A 21,754-nucleotide genomic window follows, 5' to 3' on the forward strand; every position below is an offset into this window, starting at 1 on the left:
TGTCAGACGTCTACAGAAGATCTTATTGAGAATGAACTAAGGTTTAGATGTTGATTTATTGTTTCATTTGAAGTAACCATGTTAGAGATCAGTGTTTGCTTTAGTTGGGCTCTTGACCCTTGATTTCTGTCTTAGTCTTTTCTCTGGCTGTTATAACCTTGTGTTTCTAAAACACATTTGTTATAACTCAAAAGCCCAGAAGAAATGCCATCAGGTGTTAACCTGTACCTAGGTGTAGGTTGTTATACTTTATAAAGGTGATGGTAATTATTCATTATTATTCACTGTTATTGATCCATGCAGTCTAATCTCTGATGAGTAATTAGTAGAAGTGGACCTAGTAGAAATGACACTAAGAGGCAGTGATTCTGTAATATTCAATTAATATTAAAATGACTTCATAAACATTTTGTACACATACTTTTGTCTTCTATGCCAGTAACTGGTCAAACACAGACATCAATAATCAGAATATGAACCTCTACAATGGTGACAAAAAAACATGCTGCAATGCATGCTGGGTACTATTGTAGTACAAAACTCATCCATGGCGCCCAGCATGCTCTGCAGCATTTTTTTTTTTTTTTTATGGTCACCATTGTTGAGGTTCATATGCTGATTATTGATGTCTGAGTGTGACTAATAGACACCATAGAAGTCCACACTGTTTGGAAAGTCTTTGTATTAACGGATTATCACAGAACCACTGGGCCTTAGGATCACTTTTACTGTAATCAATCAAATTACATAACACTTACTTCGTCAGAGATTAAACTTCTTATGAATCAATAATTGATGATTATCACCAATATAAAGTATAACAACCTACACCTAGGTACAGGTTAAGATCTGATGGCATTTCTTCTGGGCTTTTGAGTTATAACAAATGTGTTTTAGAAACACAAGGTTATAACAGCCAGAGAAAACACTAAGACAGAAGTCAAGGGTCAAGAGCCCAACTAAAGCAAACAGTGATCTCTAACATGGTTACTTCAAATGAAACAATAAATCAACATCGAAACCTTAGTTCATTCTCAATAAGATCTTCTGTAGACGTCTGACAGAAATAAAGTCAGTCTGGTTATTAATAAGTGGAGCTGGTGATGCTGTTTGTGGGGTTGTTTAATCAGATCTTGAGAGATTTCATGTATTTTATTTCAGTTGATTTCATCTAAGTCTGTGTCTGAAGTCAGTTGTAGTAGTTCTTGTGTTTCTCTTTTCTTCAGTGATTCTGTTTGTTAGCAGCAGCTGTTCATCACTAATGTTCAATCAGCACTTAGTTAATCACTTAATTACTTGAATGCAAAGTTTTAAAACTTACAGGGTTTAAATCAAGGCAATCTGTTTACTCAAACGATTTGAGTTAAGTTAACTTGTCAGGGTTTACAGTGTATGTTAAACTTGGTTAATGACTTATAATGATGATAATGATTAAAAAGTTCCTCAAAAACTACAACCACAAATACCCTTCAATCAAATCAAACAATCAATCCTTATAACATTCATCTCAGGGAACAAAGGTTATGTTAGTAAATGGAGCATTCCCTTTCGAATGGTGCAAGATGAAGCCACTCTGCGAGCCAAGCCCCAGTGCACCTGCAATGAGGGCTCCTATAAGTATGTGGCAGTTATGGGACTCAAGCCAATAGGCTGAGCTCTACATAACAAGACCTTCTCCACTTACACTGGTGATAAGGTAAATTAAGTGGACAAAATCCGTGCCTGAAGGCCAGGAACATCCAAGTTATAAAGCCTGGTGAAGGTAGTCATTGAAGATCAGCCGGCAGCTACAAAGATATCATAGAAAGAGAATCTCATCTGGACCAAGCCCAAGAGGAGGCCATTCCTCTGGTAGAATTCTCTGGTAGAATTCCTCACTCCAATAGGATACTGCAAGTCCACTGAGGCATATGCCAGGCCTATAGCATCAACTGTCCTGTGAGATCTTTGCTTCATAACTAGCAGTCATTTAGAGCAGCCTCCAAAGCAAACAAAAATCTGCTCTGAATGCTGGAAGTGGCTAGAGCATTTTAAACACACTCTATGAGCATGAACTAGACGAAAAAATAAAGCATATTTGGACCCTGCTTTTCCTCTGGGTTAGGAAGAGCCAGAAGGGTGATAACTTTAGCTCTGAACAAAGTGGAGAGAAATTTAGGTACATAGTTTGAGGAGAACTCTGTAGTTGTTTAGTCTAAACTCAATGCAATAAGTACTGACTGACAGTGCTTATAAATCTCTCACTCGCTTAACTGACACTAAAGCTAGAAGAAGGGCAGTCTTAAGCGACATGGGACATACGTCAGCTGACTGGGAGGGCTCAAAGGGAGGGCCTCGTAGGGAATGTGGGATAAGTCGCTACTAAATGTGTGTTTGATTGGGGTTTTGGGGTGACATCTACAGGACGCTAGCTCTCTAGGAGCAGAGTTGGAGGCCCCTGTCTTAAACTATGATTACCAAATTGTATCTTTTGTGTGGGGATAATTATCTGGTACTGTAGATTCATCTATGGTCCCACATTATATTTAGTGTCTGAGCTGTATATATATATATATATATATATATATATATATATATATATATATATTTCACTTCTACTTGTGGTACAGGAATCATATAACTGCATTTTGTAACAACATGTATAAAAGTAATCGGAACAATTTGATCTAGGGGGAGGAGATGGGTAGGTTGAAGGGTGGAAATGGGATCCAGGGGGTGGAGATAGGAAGAAATACCAGTGCACTTACATGGTAACACTGCAGGAACTGTCTACTTAATATAAAGTGTAACATTCTGGACACCAACCATAATTTACATGTAAAAGCCAAACTTAATGGCAGCTGCTTTGTAACATCAGAGTAATTACATGATAAATCTAATATAAAGTGCAACACTTTATTTACCAAAAAGTGCTGTTAGTCCTGTTACACATTTGTACTGTCATTACCAAAAAGTGTTGTTACCAATGTCCTGTTACACATTTGTATACACATATCATTCAGTGGGTTGTTACATATGTGTAGTTACACAAACATTAAAGCTGTAGATTCTATGTATCAATGTGTACTTACACTGTGGTTACATACTACATACACATCTAGTTACTACTGTAAGTACACAGGTATTAGGGACACTATAAAGTGGGACCAAAAAGACTAACCACAACACGAAAGCAAAAATATTTACCTTAAAACTTTATTAAAAACGTTGTTTTTAAAACGTTAAACCTCTAAGACATTCAAAATGGTGTTATCTCTAATCTAAAATCTTTTTTTCACATTATTTGCATTTGTTTTTTAGACTTATTCTTTTGTTTGCTTTTCCTGCCTATTGTGATATGCTGTTAGTTATTGTTAATTCCTGTTTCTGCTTTAACATTTAAAGGCAGCTGTGCCACACATTTTGGCAAACCCCCCTCCCCCCCACCAAAAAAAGAAAAACTGAAGTGGTTTCTCAGCAATAACCCACCCATTTATTGGAAAAACATGACACTACTTTTCGATATGATATCCACAGTATTTATTTGATGCCAATAGAAAAATCACTGTACAGGCTTTGAAATCATTTTTTGATTGAAAAAAATATATATTATGAATAATGAGTAATAACAGCTTCATTAAATTAAGTGTTTAAAAACTGTCAAATACATACACTGTAAAGTAGAAAACATAATTCTGTCTGATGTGTTTGCACCTTTTAATGCCAGTGTGTCACCGGCCTAATGTTTTCAAAAGGCATCACGCGAGTGTGAACATCACTACAACTAGGAAAAAAACGATTGTAATTCAAACTCAGATCCCGTCGGCATTTAAACAGACCTTTGCTCTTAATTCCGATCGGTCCGATCGGTCCAACGCAATAACGAAATCTGAGCAGGTCTAAAAACTGAAACTGTTGATGCTGCATTTTACACTTTGGAAAAGTTTTATATATATCCGTGATAGCTGGGTGAAGACGTCACAGGAGGGAGGTGAACCACACACACATGCATTATGGAGACTTTGATCTTCGGAGGATCGCTGGAGAGAGGTAAGTAGAGGAAGAATTAGTCCTTAGAGTTAGCATACAGGTAAGACCTTGTCGCGATAGAGAGCTGACTGAGTGCGTGTTTGTGGTATTTATGGTGCAGATGTGATTGGGTGATGATGAGGGTCAGGTGGAAGTGCTCAGAACTCAGGTGAGGTGGAACCTGGCGTGTTTGTAACACGAAGTAGCCTACGTACCGAACCGCGATTTTTGAGTAATGTTACACCCCTACTGTATAGTGGAAAGTACAAAATTACAAATTGTGGATGATCATCAACCGCATCAGTTGTTCTTTCACTTTCTATGCTGTGCTTTTGATAACTCAGTATATAATGACAACATTTTACATGCATTTAAGGCTATGGCTTAATTTTAATGCGGGTAGGATTTTTTTTTTTTTTTTTACTTTCACTTTCAAAATTGATCACGTTCAGTAGGGGGGATTGAGGAAGAGGAAGGGAGGCAAGGCCCTCTTTAACATATAATGTTCCATTAATATATAAGATAAGATTTGAATGCATATAATGTATTATGAGACAAGTATATGAGACAAGATACTGTAGATAATTGCCAAGACGATGAAGTCACAGCTCACGCCATAACCATATATCTGCTGGAAAAAAATACAAATTCTTTTTATTGAGGTTTGATGAATGGTTATATGGTTCACAAGCACAGGGAAAATATATATGTATAAAAAGAAGTCATTCTTAAGAGGCACTTTCATTTTCTCGTCTGAAACATTGTGAGGTAAAATAATAATAATAATAATAGTAATTTTAAACAAATTTAATTTTTCTTTTATGATATTACAATAAGAGGAAACACTCATACAGTCATATTTACTTGAGATTGATGGATATATGTCATATTTTGTAGTGTGGTCTAATTTCAGAATTTTTCGATCTGTTGAGCTGTTGTCAAACACACAAATTCCCTTCCAATATGGCACAAGAAAAATGATCTCCATCGTGTAACACGATGATGACGTACAGAAATGTTTCAGAAATGCATGTGTTTTCTTTAACACCGAAGACAAACAATTAGTTAGTGGCATCTTTGTCTCATGGACTGTGGATATATGGTGCACAGATCACCTTCATGAAGAAAATAATTTTGTAAATTTCACTAATTGAATCATTAAATTAAAACTTCTGAATACACAAACTGCAGTGAACACTTTGCAGGAAAAATTAAAACAAATCTAAATGAAAGTGATTCCTTTAAGACTTACTCTTGTGTTCGTCATGTGTGTTGTTTGTGGTTAATTTCTGCTTCTGCTTTACTATTTAAAGACAGCTGTTCCATACATTGTGACCAAAAAAAAGAAGAAGTGGTTTTTCAGCAAGAACTCAGAAAGAAACAACTCAGTGAAAAAAAAAAAAAAAAAAAAAACTGACACCACCTAGACTTCTGCTCCAAAAACAAAAAGGCTGCTACAGTTTCCAGCTATAATGATTATTAATTAATTCAAATAAACTACTTCTGAATACACTGCAAATGCAGTTAACTAAATAAATGTAATATTTTTTTTCATCACATACAAATTCACATTGTAAACTGCTTACATTTATTCACCCTCATGTTGTTCCAAACCTATGATTTTCTTTCTTCTGAAGAACATAGAAGAAAATATTTTGAAGAATGTTGGTAACCAAACCATTTTGTTAACCCTTGACTTATATTGTGAAAACAACAACAACAAAAACAAAATCACTTAGACATTTCCCATATGATCTTCCTTTATGTTCCACAGAAATAAGAAAGTCATACAGGGTTGGAACAACATGAGGGCGAGAAAAGGATGACAGATTTTTATTTTGTTATTTTTGGGTGAACTATCCCTTCAACCACAGAAACATTTGTAAAATTTAACTCCTAATGCATTATCACTGCTGTTGGTTTTATCAGACTCTTAGTGAATTTGGTTTTAATATTTTACTTAAATTTTAGTTCATTTTCAAATATAGATTATAAAATCTGTATTAATGTAAACAGAATGTGTATAGGTTTAATGCTGATATAAAGTAAGTAGTCTCCAAATAGGAGATCTCCAAATATGGGTGGAACTCCAAAATAGGGCGTGGCTTCCTCCCATTGACAGACAGGCGCATGACACACATGCACAATTTTTCCACCAATCCACTACCGTGCAAACTCCGCCCCACAGCTGATTCTGAAGTTTTTATTGGTTGTGTCAGTTAAAGTGTTTCCTAAACAGTTGCACTAAAAATGCTAACCCATAGACCTATCCCATACCTTACCTTTACCAGTGATATTGGCTGAATGACGGGATTGGCACTGAATAGTGTGGTAAAAAAAGTTGTAGTTCAGGAGAAAAACAGTTAATAAGATTATGCGGTATTAGACTCACCGGACAATGGCACCTTTTTAGTTACACCAAGCATCACTACCCCCTCCTATCCTGCGAATTTCGTGCACCGGAATGGCCCCGTTGCTTGGAATAAAGCGATAGAGTCAAATCTTTCCCCTCCGCTGGGTGGCTCCTGAATGATTCCCATTTAAAAAAGAACCAGTAACTCGTTCTCGGGTTACTTGACTCGAGAACGAGTCAATCTTTCGTTCGTTATCTGGCTCGGCATGGTGTTCATCTTCAGTTCTCTCTTCACAGCAGTTTAGTCAGTGTACTGTTTGAGTAAATGAACCAAACAAAACCAAGTCCAAAGTAAAAGTCCATGGGGGAGTGGAGGGTGGGAGAAGCCATGGGGAAGCCAGATACAGGAGAAGCCAGATGTATACCCAGACCACAGTCAGCATGCAGTTCCAGGGTGGAGTCGCAGGAGGGATGAGCAATGGTGGAAACTTAGAAGATGTAACCAGGGGTACAAACTCGTGTGATGAAGCCAGTCATGATGGAGATTCAGACAGAGCTAACGAGACATGGAGTCAAGGTGACACAAAAGGTCCATAGGGCAAAAGCAGAGTTATTGGCTCAAGGGACAGAGGCAGAGATGTGGACGCAGAAGCCTGCTGCGGAGCCAGTGTGACCAAGGACAACAATGGAGCTGGAGGGAAGGCGGAGTACAGTGGAGCCAAAGGAATGAAGAGCAGAGCTGGTGGGATGATTGACCTTGGTGGATCTAAGGGGGGCATTGAGCCAAGACAGAGACGATGGGATGGAGGACCGAGTTGGATTCCAGGGCTCTGTGGTTGGAGGTGGAGACAGGGGATCCCCACGCCGAGGCGATGATTCATGGGGAGTGGGTGAGTCAAAACACCTGGATGGTGCTGACTGAGGGTGAGCTGAGGGGCTGGCCGGAACCCAGTGGAGGCAGGGCTGAGGAACTGAGTGGCAGGAGAGGGAGGCTGGTATGCCTGAAGGTGAATACCTTATTCGGAAAGGCACGCATAATGACTTCAAAATTAATAATGAATAATCCTGCTGAATAATATTGGGCTTTGGCTGGCACAGTCAGACCTTGTGTTACATAAACCTCTAAAGTCACTACGCAATAATGAGTGTGTGAAGTGAATCGTGTAATCGAGCGCAAATAAAACAACTGCATTGCTGTTGCTTCTCTGTGCGTCTTTCAGAAATCAGAGCTTGGCAAGAGTAACATCAACTAAAACACTACTTCATACATGTTCTACTATTTGTTTATATTTAAATGTCAATGATTTAAACTTTGTGCGATATGATGATGAATGAGTAGAATAAGCACAGCGCGAACACCAATCGAACAGCCACATCGCTGTCTCTCAGAAACAAACCAGCTCTCTTGTCTAATAATCAGATAGATAGGCTACATATACATTTCCATACATTTGTTTAGTGAAGCTAAAACACAGCCTGCATGAGTTCTGGGTGATGAAAATATGCACCTCGCGTTTAAATGATGAATAAATTTGGCATGAAATCTATCTGCATGTATGATATATTTATTTTGTTAATAATAATTTTATATCTTAAAACACGGCATAGGGCAAATCAAGGGTGGACTGAGACACAATTTTAGGCCTGAAATCTCACACTCATCCAGGCCATCCTATACAACCACAGACAATTCTGAAACCACAGACAACCCTGTTATTTGTATAGCCATTACATAAACAGGTCTAAGCTGGGGCCGTGCAAAATAATTAAAGCTTCCCTCTTGAACTGCACCTTCACTTACCTTTTCCTTTTCTTATTTTTTCCTAATATCTCTGTCTGTGACATTTAACAATAACAGTAGTCAACAACAGTAGTCAGGTGGTGAAGACAAGAAAAAAGAAACTAAATTACAATGTCACTTGCAATCGCTACTTGCACTCTCTGCTACCTGTGACGTCACTTGCAATCAACACTAATCGTGCATGTTGCCAATGGATACAAGACGCTGTGGTGGTGATTAAATGATTAAAACTAATTTAGTACTGTTACGTACAGGGTCCTGCAAGAAAAAGACAAGACCGGTGAATCTGTGGCCACAGAAAATTTTTTTGTATTGGTTTTATGAAGTATTCTAATTTGTTGATGTGAACTGGTGGGTTTTTGTTAAATGTGAGACAAATTCATCACAATTAAAAGTGCCAAAGACTTCAGTCTGTGTGCATTGAATTTATTTAATACATGAGTTTCACAATTTGAGTTCAATTACTGAAATAAATGAACTTTTCCATGACATCCTATTGTAATCCTATTGTAGGAGACTCCCAAAACAATATTAAGAACCATATAATGTTTGAAATGTTCGTTAAATGCCAGGCAGAATTTAGAATTTATTAGCCTCACTTCAACTGCGTATGCTTACAAATATGACTTTCAATACCAAAATCAAACAGCATAAACTGCTATCCATGATTATTTCATATAGAAGAAGGACACACACATTTGCGTTTGTACCCATTACGATTATGGCAAAGAGCGCACATTTAGAAAGATGATGATAAATTCTCAAATGTTCACACCTCATTTTTTTCAGTGGATGATTCTATATTGCTATATTAATGTTTCACTAAATTATGTGATCATCTGATGAGTCTTAAGTGCTCTATCTCATCTTACTGCCATTACACATATGCCTAGTGGGAGAAAATGTCAACAAAATGATAAAAAAAAAAAAAAAAACCGCTGCATCTCCAAACAACAGTGTTTTCTTTTCCAATCATTCAGCTGACACCTTTCAAATGGATTAATTCAGAGACAAATCAAGTGAATTTCAAAATGAATTGCTCATTGAACTGGATTTGTTAAAAAAATGTAACTTAGAATCATTCTACTATGTTAACTATGTTAACACATCTTACATGACTTATTTGGATTTTGGAAAAACGTTTTCTCATGTTCTGGGTGCATCTCCTCTTCCCTTTTCCTTTTTAAATAAATTAAGCAATCTCTTCAAATATCTGTCCACTGTAGTAGACACCATGCATGAAAGGGTATGTAACTTTTCTCATTTTTTTGGTTATCAGGTATTTGTGAGGTAATGACCAAACTTTCTTCAAGGAAATATAAATGTTAATGCAATGTGTTCATGTGGTTTATGGTAAAAAAAAAAACCCACCTAATTTTCCACAAAATGTACATTATAGTTTCTCCTCTATGCCCGCATTCTGAAACGCATCGATTTTTACAAAGCTCATCATTCTGAAAAGCGAGGTGTGCTCTGATTACGATGCCATAGAAGAAACTAAATGGTTCCATAAAGAACCTTTAAAATCTGAACCTTTCTGTTTCATAAAAGGTTCTTTGTGGTAAAAGAAGGTCTAAGCTCTGTGGCATGTATTGGTATTTTTCATCTAAATTTGACAAAATGAAATTTAAATGTTTTCCCTACACTTCTTTTTCTTCTTCTTTTTCCTGGAGTTAGTCCTGCAGTGCAGGGTCGGCTGATTGCCACAACATTTGCCACTTGGTTCGGTCATGGGGATCGTCCCGTAGGTTTCTTAAAGCATCTTGGAGACGTTGTTCTTCTGGATTGAGTCTGTCTCAGTTTGTTCTGTTTCTTCATGTCATTCCAGACAGACTGGATGATGGTGAGATCAGATCTCTGTCTGCAGCACTGGCTGCTGTCAGACAGAAATCTGTTAAACATGTTGCTCATAAATATTAAGTTGTTGAGCTTGTTATTACGTCTTAAGTCACAAGATAACGTCAACATGGCGGATGATGCCTGGACCTCATTTATACTTAACAAGATTTGTCTGTAGAGTACCGAATCTTTTAGCACTCGTTAAGTAAGTACTTATAGAAATTAAGTAGCCTACACTGAGTAGGAGGTTTTTTAGAAGCAGCCACCAAGTAAAAAGTAGATCATCAGTATTTTATTTTATTTTTTCACCAATCAATGTGTAAAGATGAGATCTCTAATTTGGAACATTAGATCTTTATTTAAAAAAAAAATATTTAAAAGGATCTGTTAACATTGATCATAAACTAATACAACAAATAATGGCATAATCAATAGTTTGTCTGGAGGATTCTGTATAAAATGTATTGCTGTTGCTGATGTAGATTGACCATTAAAGTGAACCTGATTAAATCATTCAAACCCAGACACAAGAAGAACAGCTGTCAAATCTAAATAAAATAGTACATTTGTTTAGGTAATTGTAAACAACTTGTAAAGTTTTATCTCAATTAAAAATAAAATAAAATCACAAATAGGAAATAAATCTTTGGGATCAAGTGTAAATGTAACATACAAACCTCTATGAACGGTGTAATTCATTTCTTTATACAAATTATAAAAATACAAAAGGAAAATAAAATCAGTACAAAAATACCCCTGACTCTTGTGCTGCATGCAAAAGGCTCACTCAAGAAGATACAACCAAACTTTGTTAGGTCACAATGTACAAAAAAGCTGATGGAATTTGATATCGCTGATACTGTCACTTCAAAACGGTGTTATATCTGTGTTACTTGTCTTGTTAATGAGTCTCAAAGTCTCAGGTGTTCTTCCGCTGTCTCCTCTTTGAGATGCTCCTCTGTTGTCTCTGTTTTTTTTTTTCCACTTTTGCAGCATTCACACAACACAATAATAATTGCTATGAAGCAGAAGATAATCGCCAGAGCATAACCTGTAGTCTTAAAAAAAAAAAAATAGATATACAGTTAATATATATATATGTGTGTGTGTGTTAAAAAAAAAAAAAAACAATACGGTTGTTTCATATACATATGTTGAGTATATTTTCACTTGTAGATTTAACTATTGAATTCAGACATTTGTGTAGCAGCTCGAAAGGGAGGCACAGTCTCCTGAAATAATTTGGGACTTAATGTTAATACAATTCTCAATTATTAATTTCCTTTCCTGTCTCAGAATGTTTATTTATTGATTGCAATTTTACCACTGTAAAATATTAATAGAAAGTTCTGTCATGAAACTCTAGATTGAGCAGGCCAACAGAATTCAAAAACGTTGCTAGTGCTTGTAGTAGCAGTTGCAGTGCCCCCCCACCTTTCCCAGCTCCACCTGTATAGATCAGCAACGGAGTGATTGCATGGATGTTATATCTGGGGGTCAAATCATAAAATTTCGAGAAAAAAACGAATTAAATTTCAGGAAAAAAATGTTTAAATAAAATATTGAGTAAAAACTCATTCAATGATGAGAATAAAGTTATAATGCTGAGAATAAACACACTGGCGTCTTGTTCATCTTATGTTGTCGGACAGTGTTAATCAGCATCTGTGGGGGTATATGTCACAGAGAGTTATGCTTGTGGATGTCAAGTGGAAATCAAGGGCCTAATGTGTATTTAATAATGATGTATTATTTGGGTAGGTTTAGGTGTAGGTAGGTTATGAAAGGGTTTTGTTGTACCATTAAGGCAGCGTCTATTTAATAATTTTAATTAATAAAATAATTTACACTCTGTTATTAGTGCATCCTGCTAATGTACAACAATACTGATAAGCAAATAGTATCTGTCACAATTTATAAGCATAAATAACATTACGATTTAGATTCCTTTAAGACATTCAGAAAAAAAAAAAGTAGATTATTAAAAATAAATTTGGGTTAAAAAGCCTATTATATTTACCTTTGATATGGCAATCCAGTTTCGTGTTTGTTCATATTCATGTTCAGTCTCTTTTTTTCCTTGTCCCAGATCATTGGGTTTGCACCAATTCAGGCAATTTGGATGCAGTTCTTTATCACAGGCATAGTGTCCATCCCAGTATGTTAATCCACATGTGAGATAATCACCATCAATGAAGCATAAACAGATCCACACAAGACTCGGAGTTAAACAAGCTAAAACAGCTTTTTCACGACTAAAATTTACATCAAGCTCATCTTTTTCAGACTGAGATGCTTCTTTCTTGTCTTCTCTTTTAGATGCTCCTCTTTTGTTTTGTTCTCCACAACAGCAACTTCCACAACATTTTTTTTCTCCACAACAGCAACTTCCACAACATTTTTTTTCTCCACAACAGCAACTTCCACAACATTTTTTTTCTCCACAACAGCAACTTCCACAAATTTTGCTCACCCCACAACAACAACTTCCACAAATTTTTCTCCCCCCACAACAGCAACTTCCACAATTTTTTTTTTCTCCACAACAGCAACATTTCCATATAGTCCATTTACATTCATATTTCCAAGGCCTTAAAAACAATAGCATTAAAACAAAAGCAAGACAAGCAGGAGCAACAAAGATTAAAGCGGATATAGTTTTGTTCCACTTAGGAATGCACGGACATGCAAATTTTACATCAATCATTGCCTGCAAACCCACTAACAAAATGCTGAGTGGAACTGAAGTCACCATACTCATTTTGGTCATATTGCCCCCATATAGTCTTAGAAACTGTGGAAAAGGCATCTTTGAAGGTCTGTACACAGCACAGTATGTTGGTCAGGTGAAATGAGTTGTTTTTCTGGTGAGAAATGACTTTGTTCTGGTAACAAAAAAAAAGAAAGAAAGAAAGAAAGAAAGAAAGAAAGAAAGAAAGAAAGAAAGAAAGAAAAAAGAAAGAGAGAAAGAAAGAGTTAATACAATGTTGATAACATCCCTTTAATAAATCTTTAATCATATCCACAAACTCACCCTGGAGGAGACAGGTTCAGTTTAGTTTTGTGGCAATGCAAATGTATGATGTTTTATGATATATGGTTAATTGTATAATTACAAATTTTATTATGCATTATCATATTTCTCCCATACTGTAGGGAAGGAAAACTGAACACATCCCCATAATAGCAAACATAATAATGGTATTTCATTTTTAACATCAACAATTTAAACATTTGCTACACTTTTGTAAAACAAAAGGAAAAATTTATAATTAAGTTAATAATGTGTTTAAATAAATGATGCACTGCGATTACATTTACAGCAGAACTGTACAGAATTATTCTGTTTTACTTACCCTTGTTGCTCGTTTTGACTCTTCTGAAGTATTGTCAGGATATTTTTTTGTTTTTGTTTTGCATTTGTAGCTACAGGAAGAGGGTGACAGGAATTGATTATCAACAGGTGAGGTACCCACATATCCTGTTGTTGTACAGCGACTACCCTTCTTCGCACAAAAGGAAATGTATGTTGTGAACAAGTATTTAACCCTAAACTGTTTGTGTTTAAAATGATTAAACAATTTGCAGCGGTAATTCTGTAGCACTGAAAGATTTAGCCGTGTTCATCTCGTTTCTCCAAAAGTTTGTTCATACAGTAGCTATAAATATGGCAAACATTACAGAAATGCATGTATCCCATCCAAGTACACGCACATAGCAATGAGAAGTGAACATACACACACACACACCACTGCTATGGGGGGGGGGGGTGTTCCTGCATCATAAATAAGGTGTGTGCTGAATTTGTTCTGTTAATATCCCTGTTTCAAAGGCACTTTAAATGTTTAGATGTTTTGCCCACCAGGTCTTCTAGCCAGTCACTTAACTGAAAACTATGAATAGTGTAATTTTTCAGTTCAAGTCAGTTGAAAGTTGATTGGTACAGCTCAATAACAGTGTAACACATTAGCAGGACATATTAGGAGAACTCAAACCCACTCAAATCTAGTGCAAAATATACACTCACCGGCCACTTCATAAGATACACCCTGTAGTACTGTGTTGGACCCACTTTTGCCTTCAGAACTGCCTTTATTTTTCATGGCATACAGCGGGTGAAATAAGTATTTGACACATCAGCATTTTTATCAGTAAGGGGATTTATAAGTGGGCTATTGACACAAAATTTCCACCAGATGTAGCCATCAAGCCAAATACTGAATTCATGCAAAAAAATCAGAACATTTAAGTATACAAGTTGAGCCAAAGTGAAATGACACAGGGAATAAGTATTGAACACATGAAGATAACACGGTGCAAAATGGCATAGAAAGACAGGAGATCAACTGAAATCTTGTCAGTATTGAGAGAGAACCACTCGCACAGAACTTCAGGAAGACCTTGCATCAGCAGTTACTGTTGTTTCAAATAAAACTGTAAGCAATGCACTGAGCCGCCATGGCATCCATGCACGCTCACAACGCAAGACACCATTGCTGAACAAAAAGCATGTTGAGGCTCAGTTAAAGTTTGCGAAAGAAAGAAAGAAAGAAAGAAAGAAAGAAAGGAGAAGCCTGTGGATTACTGGGAGACTATAGTGTGGTCAGATGAAAGCTAAATTTAACTTTTTGGCAGTCATCCTACACACCATGTTTGGAGAAGAAACATGGTGAGAAACACTGCCCACCACCCCAAGAACACCATACCAACAGTTAAGTTTGGGGCTGCTTTTCAGCCAGGGGTACTGGCAGATTTCTAATTATTGAGGGCAGGATGAATGGAGAATTGTACCGGGAGATTCTGGATAAAAATCTCCCAGAAGGCTGAAAATGAAAAGAGAGTGGACATTTCAGCAAGACAATGATCCCAAACACAAGGCCAAGGAAACAATGCAGTGGTTTCAAAGGGGGAAAAAATCAAGTTGCTTGAATGGCCCAGTCAATCACCTGACCTAAATCCCATCGAAAATCTATGGAGAGAACTGAAGATCAAAATTCATAAAAGAGGCTCAAGGATCTTTCAAGATTTTAAATTAAATTAAATTAAATGAATACATTTAACAGACGCTTTTATCCAAAGCGACTTAGAGAGCGACTTCAACGCGGGGGCGTGGTCACATTAGATATAATGGAGGGAGACATGAAAAATAGACATTGCGTTGTTTTCATATGGATTACTTTATCACAGAATATCTGTTTTTGTTTAGTTTAAAAGTAGAAATGTCAGGCTTTCTATAGATATCTCTATCATGTCTCTTCGTTGAGTATTCACAGAGTTACAGTTCATTTTAATGACGTGTTTGTAAATGAAGATCAGCGCAGACAAAGGCTGCAGAAAGCACCACCTTGTTTGTTATCTTTATTTTATAAATGCACAAAGGTTTGTTGTTATTATGTCTGTATCCAAAAAAGTAGACCCTTTACAGATTTGATTGATGTATTGATCTTATCTGTACAATTAAAACTGAAAGTGTAATTTAAGTTATTTTCGGGGTTATCAGGAGAAAATGACTCAAAACGCGTATCCGCGTTAATCGACTTCAGAGGGTTAAAAGGAAAAACAAAAGGAAAAACAGCAGGTTCAATGAAGATGAGCTGTGTTTGATTTTTATTTAGTTTGACTGCACAAGCGTGGGCATGTAAAGTAAATTTCAAACTACTGCTTCAGTTACATTTTCAAAAGCCTTAATGTAACTTAATGCTGAAAAACAGCAGTTTTTTTTATTATTATTATTTTTTTTTTTTTACAAAATATAAAAAATAAAAATCCTGAATTTGCTTTAAAATATCTTGCTGAGGCAGAGACTAGATGAGTCCTTTGGCTGCATCTCTCTCTTTATGGAAACATCTGTAGACTCTTCCATAAGATCATTACATGGTGGAAGATCTTCTTCAGTAAAGAAAACAGTTTTAGTGATTTTAGTAAATTAATCATTGTTTTCAGATCTGTATAAAATGAATATGGGACCTGTGTGTTAAATTAGCTTATATAATATTTAAGTGTACTAGCCTACTAATTGCACAATCCTCCGCCATTCTGCTGCAAAAAAGTAAATAAATAAATAAAACAAAATATTTCTGGATGATATAAAACATACAGTACAGTAGAAATATTGTATATCTTCTATAAAGTTTCTCCTACAACAGTTGCAAAAAAGTCGTGGAACTTGGAAAAGGGGACAATGAAAACAATGGCCTACTCATGCAAATTACATAATGAGGGTAAACTTTTATTTCGCGAACACTTTGTGAGGAGTAACGCAGATGTGTTCTATCAAACTAAATTCAATGACATTCATCAGATATAATTTTAATCTTCATGGTCAAATAAAATAACAACAAATAGCATTATAACACAACTTGGTAACACAATGTCATAAAACAGAGCATTAAACTAAAATTCTTCAAAAGATTAACACGTTACAAGAAGTACAAAAGAGATCATTAAATGGAATACATGCGTTATCGATTTACATTTAGTAATTTAGCAGAATAGTTTATCCTTGAAATTAGGATCATTATGAGCTACTATACAAGAACTGACAAAACTCACTGCTTGAACTTGAACAAACTTGAACATTTTTATTAATTGAATCAACATGTTAGGGTCTTAAAGGATTAGGTCACCCAGAAATGAAAATTAGTCCACGAATTACTCCCCTTTAAGTCATCCAAGGTGAATACGACTTTCTTCTTTCAGACTAACTCAGCCGGAGTTGTATTGATCTTTCAAGCTGTTAATGCCACTCAGCAGGTGTTGCAGTGCATCAGTCCAAAAGAAGTTAAATAAAATGTGCCCATCCATAAAAATAAGTGTCTCAGAAGCCCCGAGGGGTAATCAAAGGCCTCTTGGAGCAAACTGATGCAATTTTGTGAAAGAAGTCATATACTATGAACTAACCCTTTAATAACACATTTCTAATGAAGCATTCCCATAATTACAAAAACAATAGCTACAGGCAAAATTCTCCTGTCAAACCAAGTTTTGTCAAGCCATCCAGAAAACAGTATATTGCTTTTGAATTTTGATTATTTATTTTTTTAAACACACAAGGATCATTATGCAGACTGGTTAATCTGAATGTGTGTCTTTTAAAAGGCTGAATGGTTGTATATCTGTATATAGTAGATAGTACTTAGATATTTGCAAAAAACAATAGTCACTATATGACATCAGTCTCTACGGCACCTTTAAAATAGTAATAATAATAATAATAATTCGACATACAATATGTAAATTACATACTTTAACCACACTCATGCAAACTTGGAAGTGAACTACATTAAAGAGCGCAAGAAAAAATAATAATTGTAAAAGTTTTTATCAGGGGTTAAAATGTGCTGTAGTTTACATTCACTGTTATCGGATCTTGCTGTCTGTTGTGACTTCAAAAGGTTTCTTGTCAAGTCGATCATGTCAAATACCATACACTGATGTATAAGTGAATGCCTTCACATACTTGGCATCAAAAGTATAGGTATATGAAGCTGAAATGTGATCCTTTACATCAGTAACATTCCTACACCTCCCTGAATGAAGCATTCCCATAACTGCAAAAACTATAGCTACAGGCAAGTTCTACTGTCAAACCATCCAGAAAACTGCAGAAATAACTACAAAATATATGTTTTGTTGCAATGTCAACAAACAGCTCAAACCTTTCCCTTACTTTTTCATCATGCAAAACGTCACACCACACAAACCAGACAAAATGCTCTTCATCCAATATATAATCTCCTTCCCAACATATTCTCCCTCAGACAACAACAGAAACATGCAAAATGAAGATGGAATCAGACTGAAGGGGAAGATGAAGATCTGCAAGGCTTTTGAATGAACATTATTACAGTAAGAGCTAGAAGAGCAGGTTCAAGAAAGATGAAGCTATTCAGTTTCATCACAGGCCTGAAGTTGGAACGGTTGTGTCTCTTTGCATGGACATGGAAATTTTACAAAAGGAAATTAGCTTATGCACAATCATTGATGTGTGCACAATACGTTTAATTGTAATACAGCAACAATACAATGTCAAAACCACAATCACTCTCATTTTAACCATTAAAAATAAATTGCCTTTTAAGTTCCATTTCCAGTCATCAGTATAAATACATATAATATAGAATAAATGAATGGAGGCTTCAATGTTTCGAAAATGTGATTTTATTTGTAAAATAAAAATGTGCAATCTAACAGATTATGACTCAATTTTAAATGGCATTAAAAAGTTAATTTTAAAGTGCAAGCTAAAGTGACCATACATGAAAACACACTGGACATTTGTGACCCTGGTCCACCAAACAAGTCATAAGTGTCAGATTTCATAAACTGAGATTTTATGCATCATCTGAAAGCTAAATAATAACAATGTATTTTTTGGCTATTGCTACAGAGACTAAAGACTGTTAAATTCTGTGATCCATGGTCACATATACAAATATAAAAAATACATGTCATGCAACATAATCCTTTACATATAATTCAGGTAATTACAATCTTACACTCTTAAGCAGGGGTGTCCAAACTCGGTCCTGGAGAGCCAGTGTCCTGAAAAGTTTAGCTCCAGCTTGCCTCTGCACACCTGCCTGGAACTTTCTAGTATAGACCTAGTAAGACCTTCATTAGTTAAGGTTATATTATACTGGGGTTTGAGCTGAACTCTGCAGGACACCAGCCCTCCAGGAACAGGACGGGACATCCCTGCTCTTAAGAAATGATAAGCTGACAGGGACATAAACACCAAAATTATTGATACTCTGAAATAGTATATACATTTATTACCATCACCAAGTATGAGAATAACATATTTCTAAAACAAATCCATAAAATTAAAAGTATATGCCGTGAGACCCAACTAAATGACAGAAAGACATTTAATGAAACATTATATATATAATGCATTTATAATGCATTTAATGAAACATTATATATATATATATATATATATATATATATATATATATATATATATATATATATATATATATATATATATATATATATATATATATATATATATATATTTGTAAGAATACTACTTTAAAATTCATACTTTAAATTTATTTAAAATATTCAAAGGTTTCAGAACAACTTTATGTGGATATGACTAGGCACGTTCATATTAGATAACCCTCACAAGTTCATTCCTTTTATGTTTTCTTAATTTTACATTTTCTTTTGAAGAACTACATAGGCTGTACTAAACCCTTTTAAAGGTTCGGAACTTTCTGAACTTTCTGCACTCTCGTTTTTTTCCTCATCATTACTCTCTCCTCTTTGTTGGCAGCATAACAGTCGACTTGGGCAGCAATCACATTTCCCAGTAATGCAGCAGTCATTAATACCCAAAAAGACAATCATCAAGACACTGAAGACAGAGATCAAGATGTATCCGGCACACTGGAATGAAAGAATGAATGATTAAATGAATGATTGACTGAATGAATATATGAATTCTTCCATTTTGTGAAATAAACCATTAAGCAAAAGAGTCAACTTATATTACAATAGAGTATATCAGAATAGTTCATACAGCATATATTTACCTGAGATTGATGAATATATTTCCAAGTTAGATCTTTCAGCTCTGTCACATTTTGTGTCCCTTCAGTAGGTTTACACCAAGACCTGTTGAACGTCATATCAGGCACATATTCTCCCTTCCAGTTTGTCATTGCACAAGCAAAATAATCACCATCAAGTAACAAGATGACGATCCCAATTACTGGTGGAATTAGACACGCTAAAAATTTTTTAGGACCGTTATAACGAGTCTTCTCATATGTCTTTGCAGTAAGTTTAAAAGGTCTTAAAAGGAGGAACATTAAAACATATGTAAAAAGAGCAGGCCCAATGAAGATGGACACTGTTAGCAACATATTTAGCTCGTTGTATTTAGCATGGGCATGAAAACATTTCTATTTCAATCAGCTTCTCCAATCCAACAAACAAAATACTCAATGGAAAAGTCGAAAAAACAGGAGTTCCTTTCAGAATTTGATGGACACTCCTTAAATAATTCTTGTGTTTCATCTTTAGAACGTCTGCCATTGGGTTATTCATGTTGTCTCCCATTGCGATTCCTTCATTAAAAAAAGAAACAATTATTATTCACATATTCAAAAACAAGCTTTTAGTATCAATATAAAGATTGTTTTAAATGAGTTTATGCATTCATTTATTTATTTGTGCAATGGAAAGGTTATGATAAATGTTAAAAGGTCTTCATAGACCTATAAATATGAATAAAGAAGATATTTTTAAGGATGATGGTGATCTTATGCATTTCTAACCCTTCCCATATATATATATATATATATATATATATATATATATATATGAATTCTATCTGCATCAGATTTTTTTAATATCACTTAATATGTTATAATAAATTAAACTCGACAATAACACCCAAAAAATGATGTTACAATATATCAAGTTAATAGTAAAAAGCACATTACCTTTAAATGCGATGTCTGTCTAGATTCTCAGAAAAGAAGAAAGAAATGTCTTCTAGATTTGTTATCAGGTGATGCAGTGAACAGTTGTTTAGATTAACTGCTCTTCTGTTGTCTGATTTGATCCCACAGGTCCCTGCTTAAATATAGCAGATTGACCCTAGGGGCAGATACTTCAGAATGGTTGTGTGATCTCACTGAAATTTGATGCACTACATTTCCGCTTCTCCTTGAACTACCTGAGGGGCTGTTTGCATAAAATACAATCAGTAATCTCATGGTGCATGTGAGTAAAGTGCAGACATACCATGAAAATGTGCCTTTGAAATACAATTTAGGAGACACCAAAATGTCATTATTCTACCTCAACTTCACATGAATACAAAATGCAAATAAATACAATTTTAAAATACAGATGTGAAGATTTATTTTCTTTTTTCTTTCTTTTTTTATTAGTAAGGGCCTTAAAGTGTGGTCACATTTACTGGTGCTCTTTAACATTTCATGAGTGAAATTTAGTAATTTATAGGAATCTGGTGCACCAACCAACAGAAAGCAATGGTCAGTGGATGACTTTTGTTTATGCTTTTGCCTTCTATCTGTTATAGCCTATGGACATTTTTAAAATATTCTGGAGTGAAGTCAACCAGATTCACATGAAACTGAAATCATGTATTTCAGCCAAACCTTGGTTAACATGTTGGAGTCCACATTCCTGTATGAATTATTCCCAAGAATACAAATATTAGACCCAGAGGCATGCTTTTATACATCACACAACATCAATCTAAATCTTTCCCAATACCCAGGATAAATTATAAATCATTACATAACAAATCATTTCATCTCTGAGTTCCCTGTATTAACAGGTCGATGCTTGTTCCTTCAGCTTCACGAGAAAGCGGTTTGTAGGCCCGTCTGCTTCCTGCTTGGCTGTAACACCTAAACATATAACTTTTGCAGATCACATTGTTTTGTGGGCTAGAAGTAGTCTCCCAAGGCATCAAGTATAGCTTTTAGTTCTCAGCACAATAATGTAACTGTAGATATGTCGATATTCATTGCCCATTAATTGCCACAGACCTGCCACTCTCACCTCTTTGGGCAATTTTTGCATGTATCACCTGAACATCCGCATGCCCTCAGGGGAAGGAATGCTGTTCGAGGCCATGTTCAGGGACTAGTGCCGCTTCTTACACCATGTTTGAGTAATATACAATAAACAAGCCTAAGCTAAGTCAATCTGCATTTTTATTAAAGGGATATAGTTCACCCAAAAATATATTTTTTTGTTTATTT

The 21,754-nt window shown here is 35.4% G+C and overlaps 1 protein-coding gene across 1 annotated transcript; it reads right to left on the minus strand.

Annotated features, from left to right (window-relative positions):
* Nucleotides 1–10,365: 10,365 nt before the first annotated feature.
* LOC127942554 (uncharacterized) lies at nt 10,366–13,745 on the minus strand. Its single transcript, XM_052538344.1, has 3 exons — nt 13,358–13,745; nt 12,022–12,886; nt 10,366–11,059 (listed from the first exon to the last, which is right to left on the minus strand). The coding sequence occupies exons 2-3, from the start codon at nt 12,808–12,810 to the stop codon at nt 10,913–10,915; spliced, it is 936 nt and encodes a 311-aa protein (XP_052394304.1). The 5' UTR covers nt 12,811–12,886; nt 13,358–13,745; the 3' UTR covers nt 10,366–10,912.
* Nucleotides 13,746–21,754: the final 8,009 nt, after the last annotated feature.

Source organism: Carassius gibelio, chromosome A22 (assembly GCF_023724105.1).
Source record: "Carassius gibelio isolate Cgi1373 ecotype wild population from Czech Republic chromosome A22, carGib1.2-hapl.c, whole genome shotgun sequence".
Classification (NCBI taxonomy): Eukaryota; Metazoa; Chordata; class Actinopteri; order Cypriniformes; family Cyprinidae; genus Carassius; species Carassius gibelio.

Bases quoted from the DNA above. Each gene is read 5' to 3' on its own strand.
- LOC127942554 (XM_052538344.1), bottom strand. From the start codon at position 12,810: ATGCCTTTTCCACAGTTTCTAAGACTATATGGGGGCAATATGACCAAA. The intron at 11,060-12,021 runs GTAAATATAATA...TTTTTTTTTAAG, and splicing joins ACTGGATTGCCATATCAAAG to ACTACAGGTTATGCTCTGGC.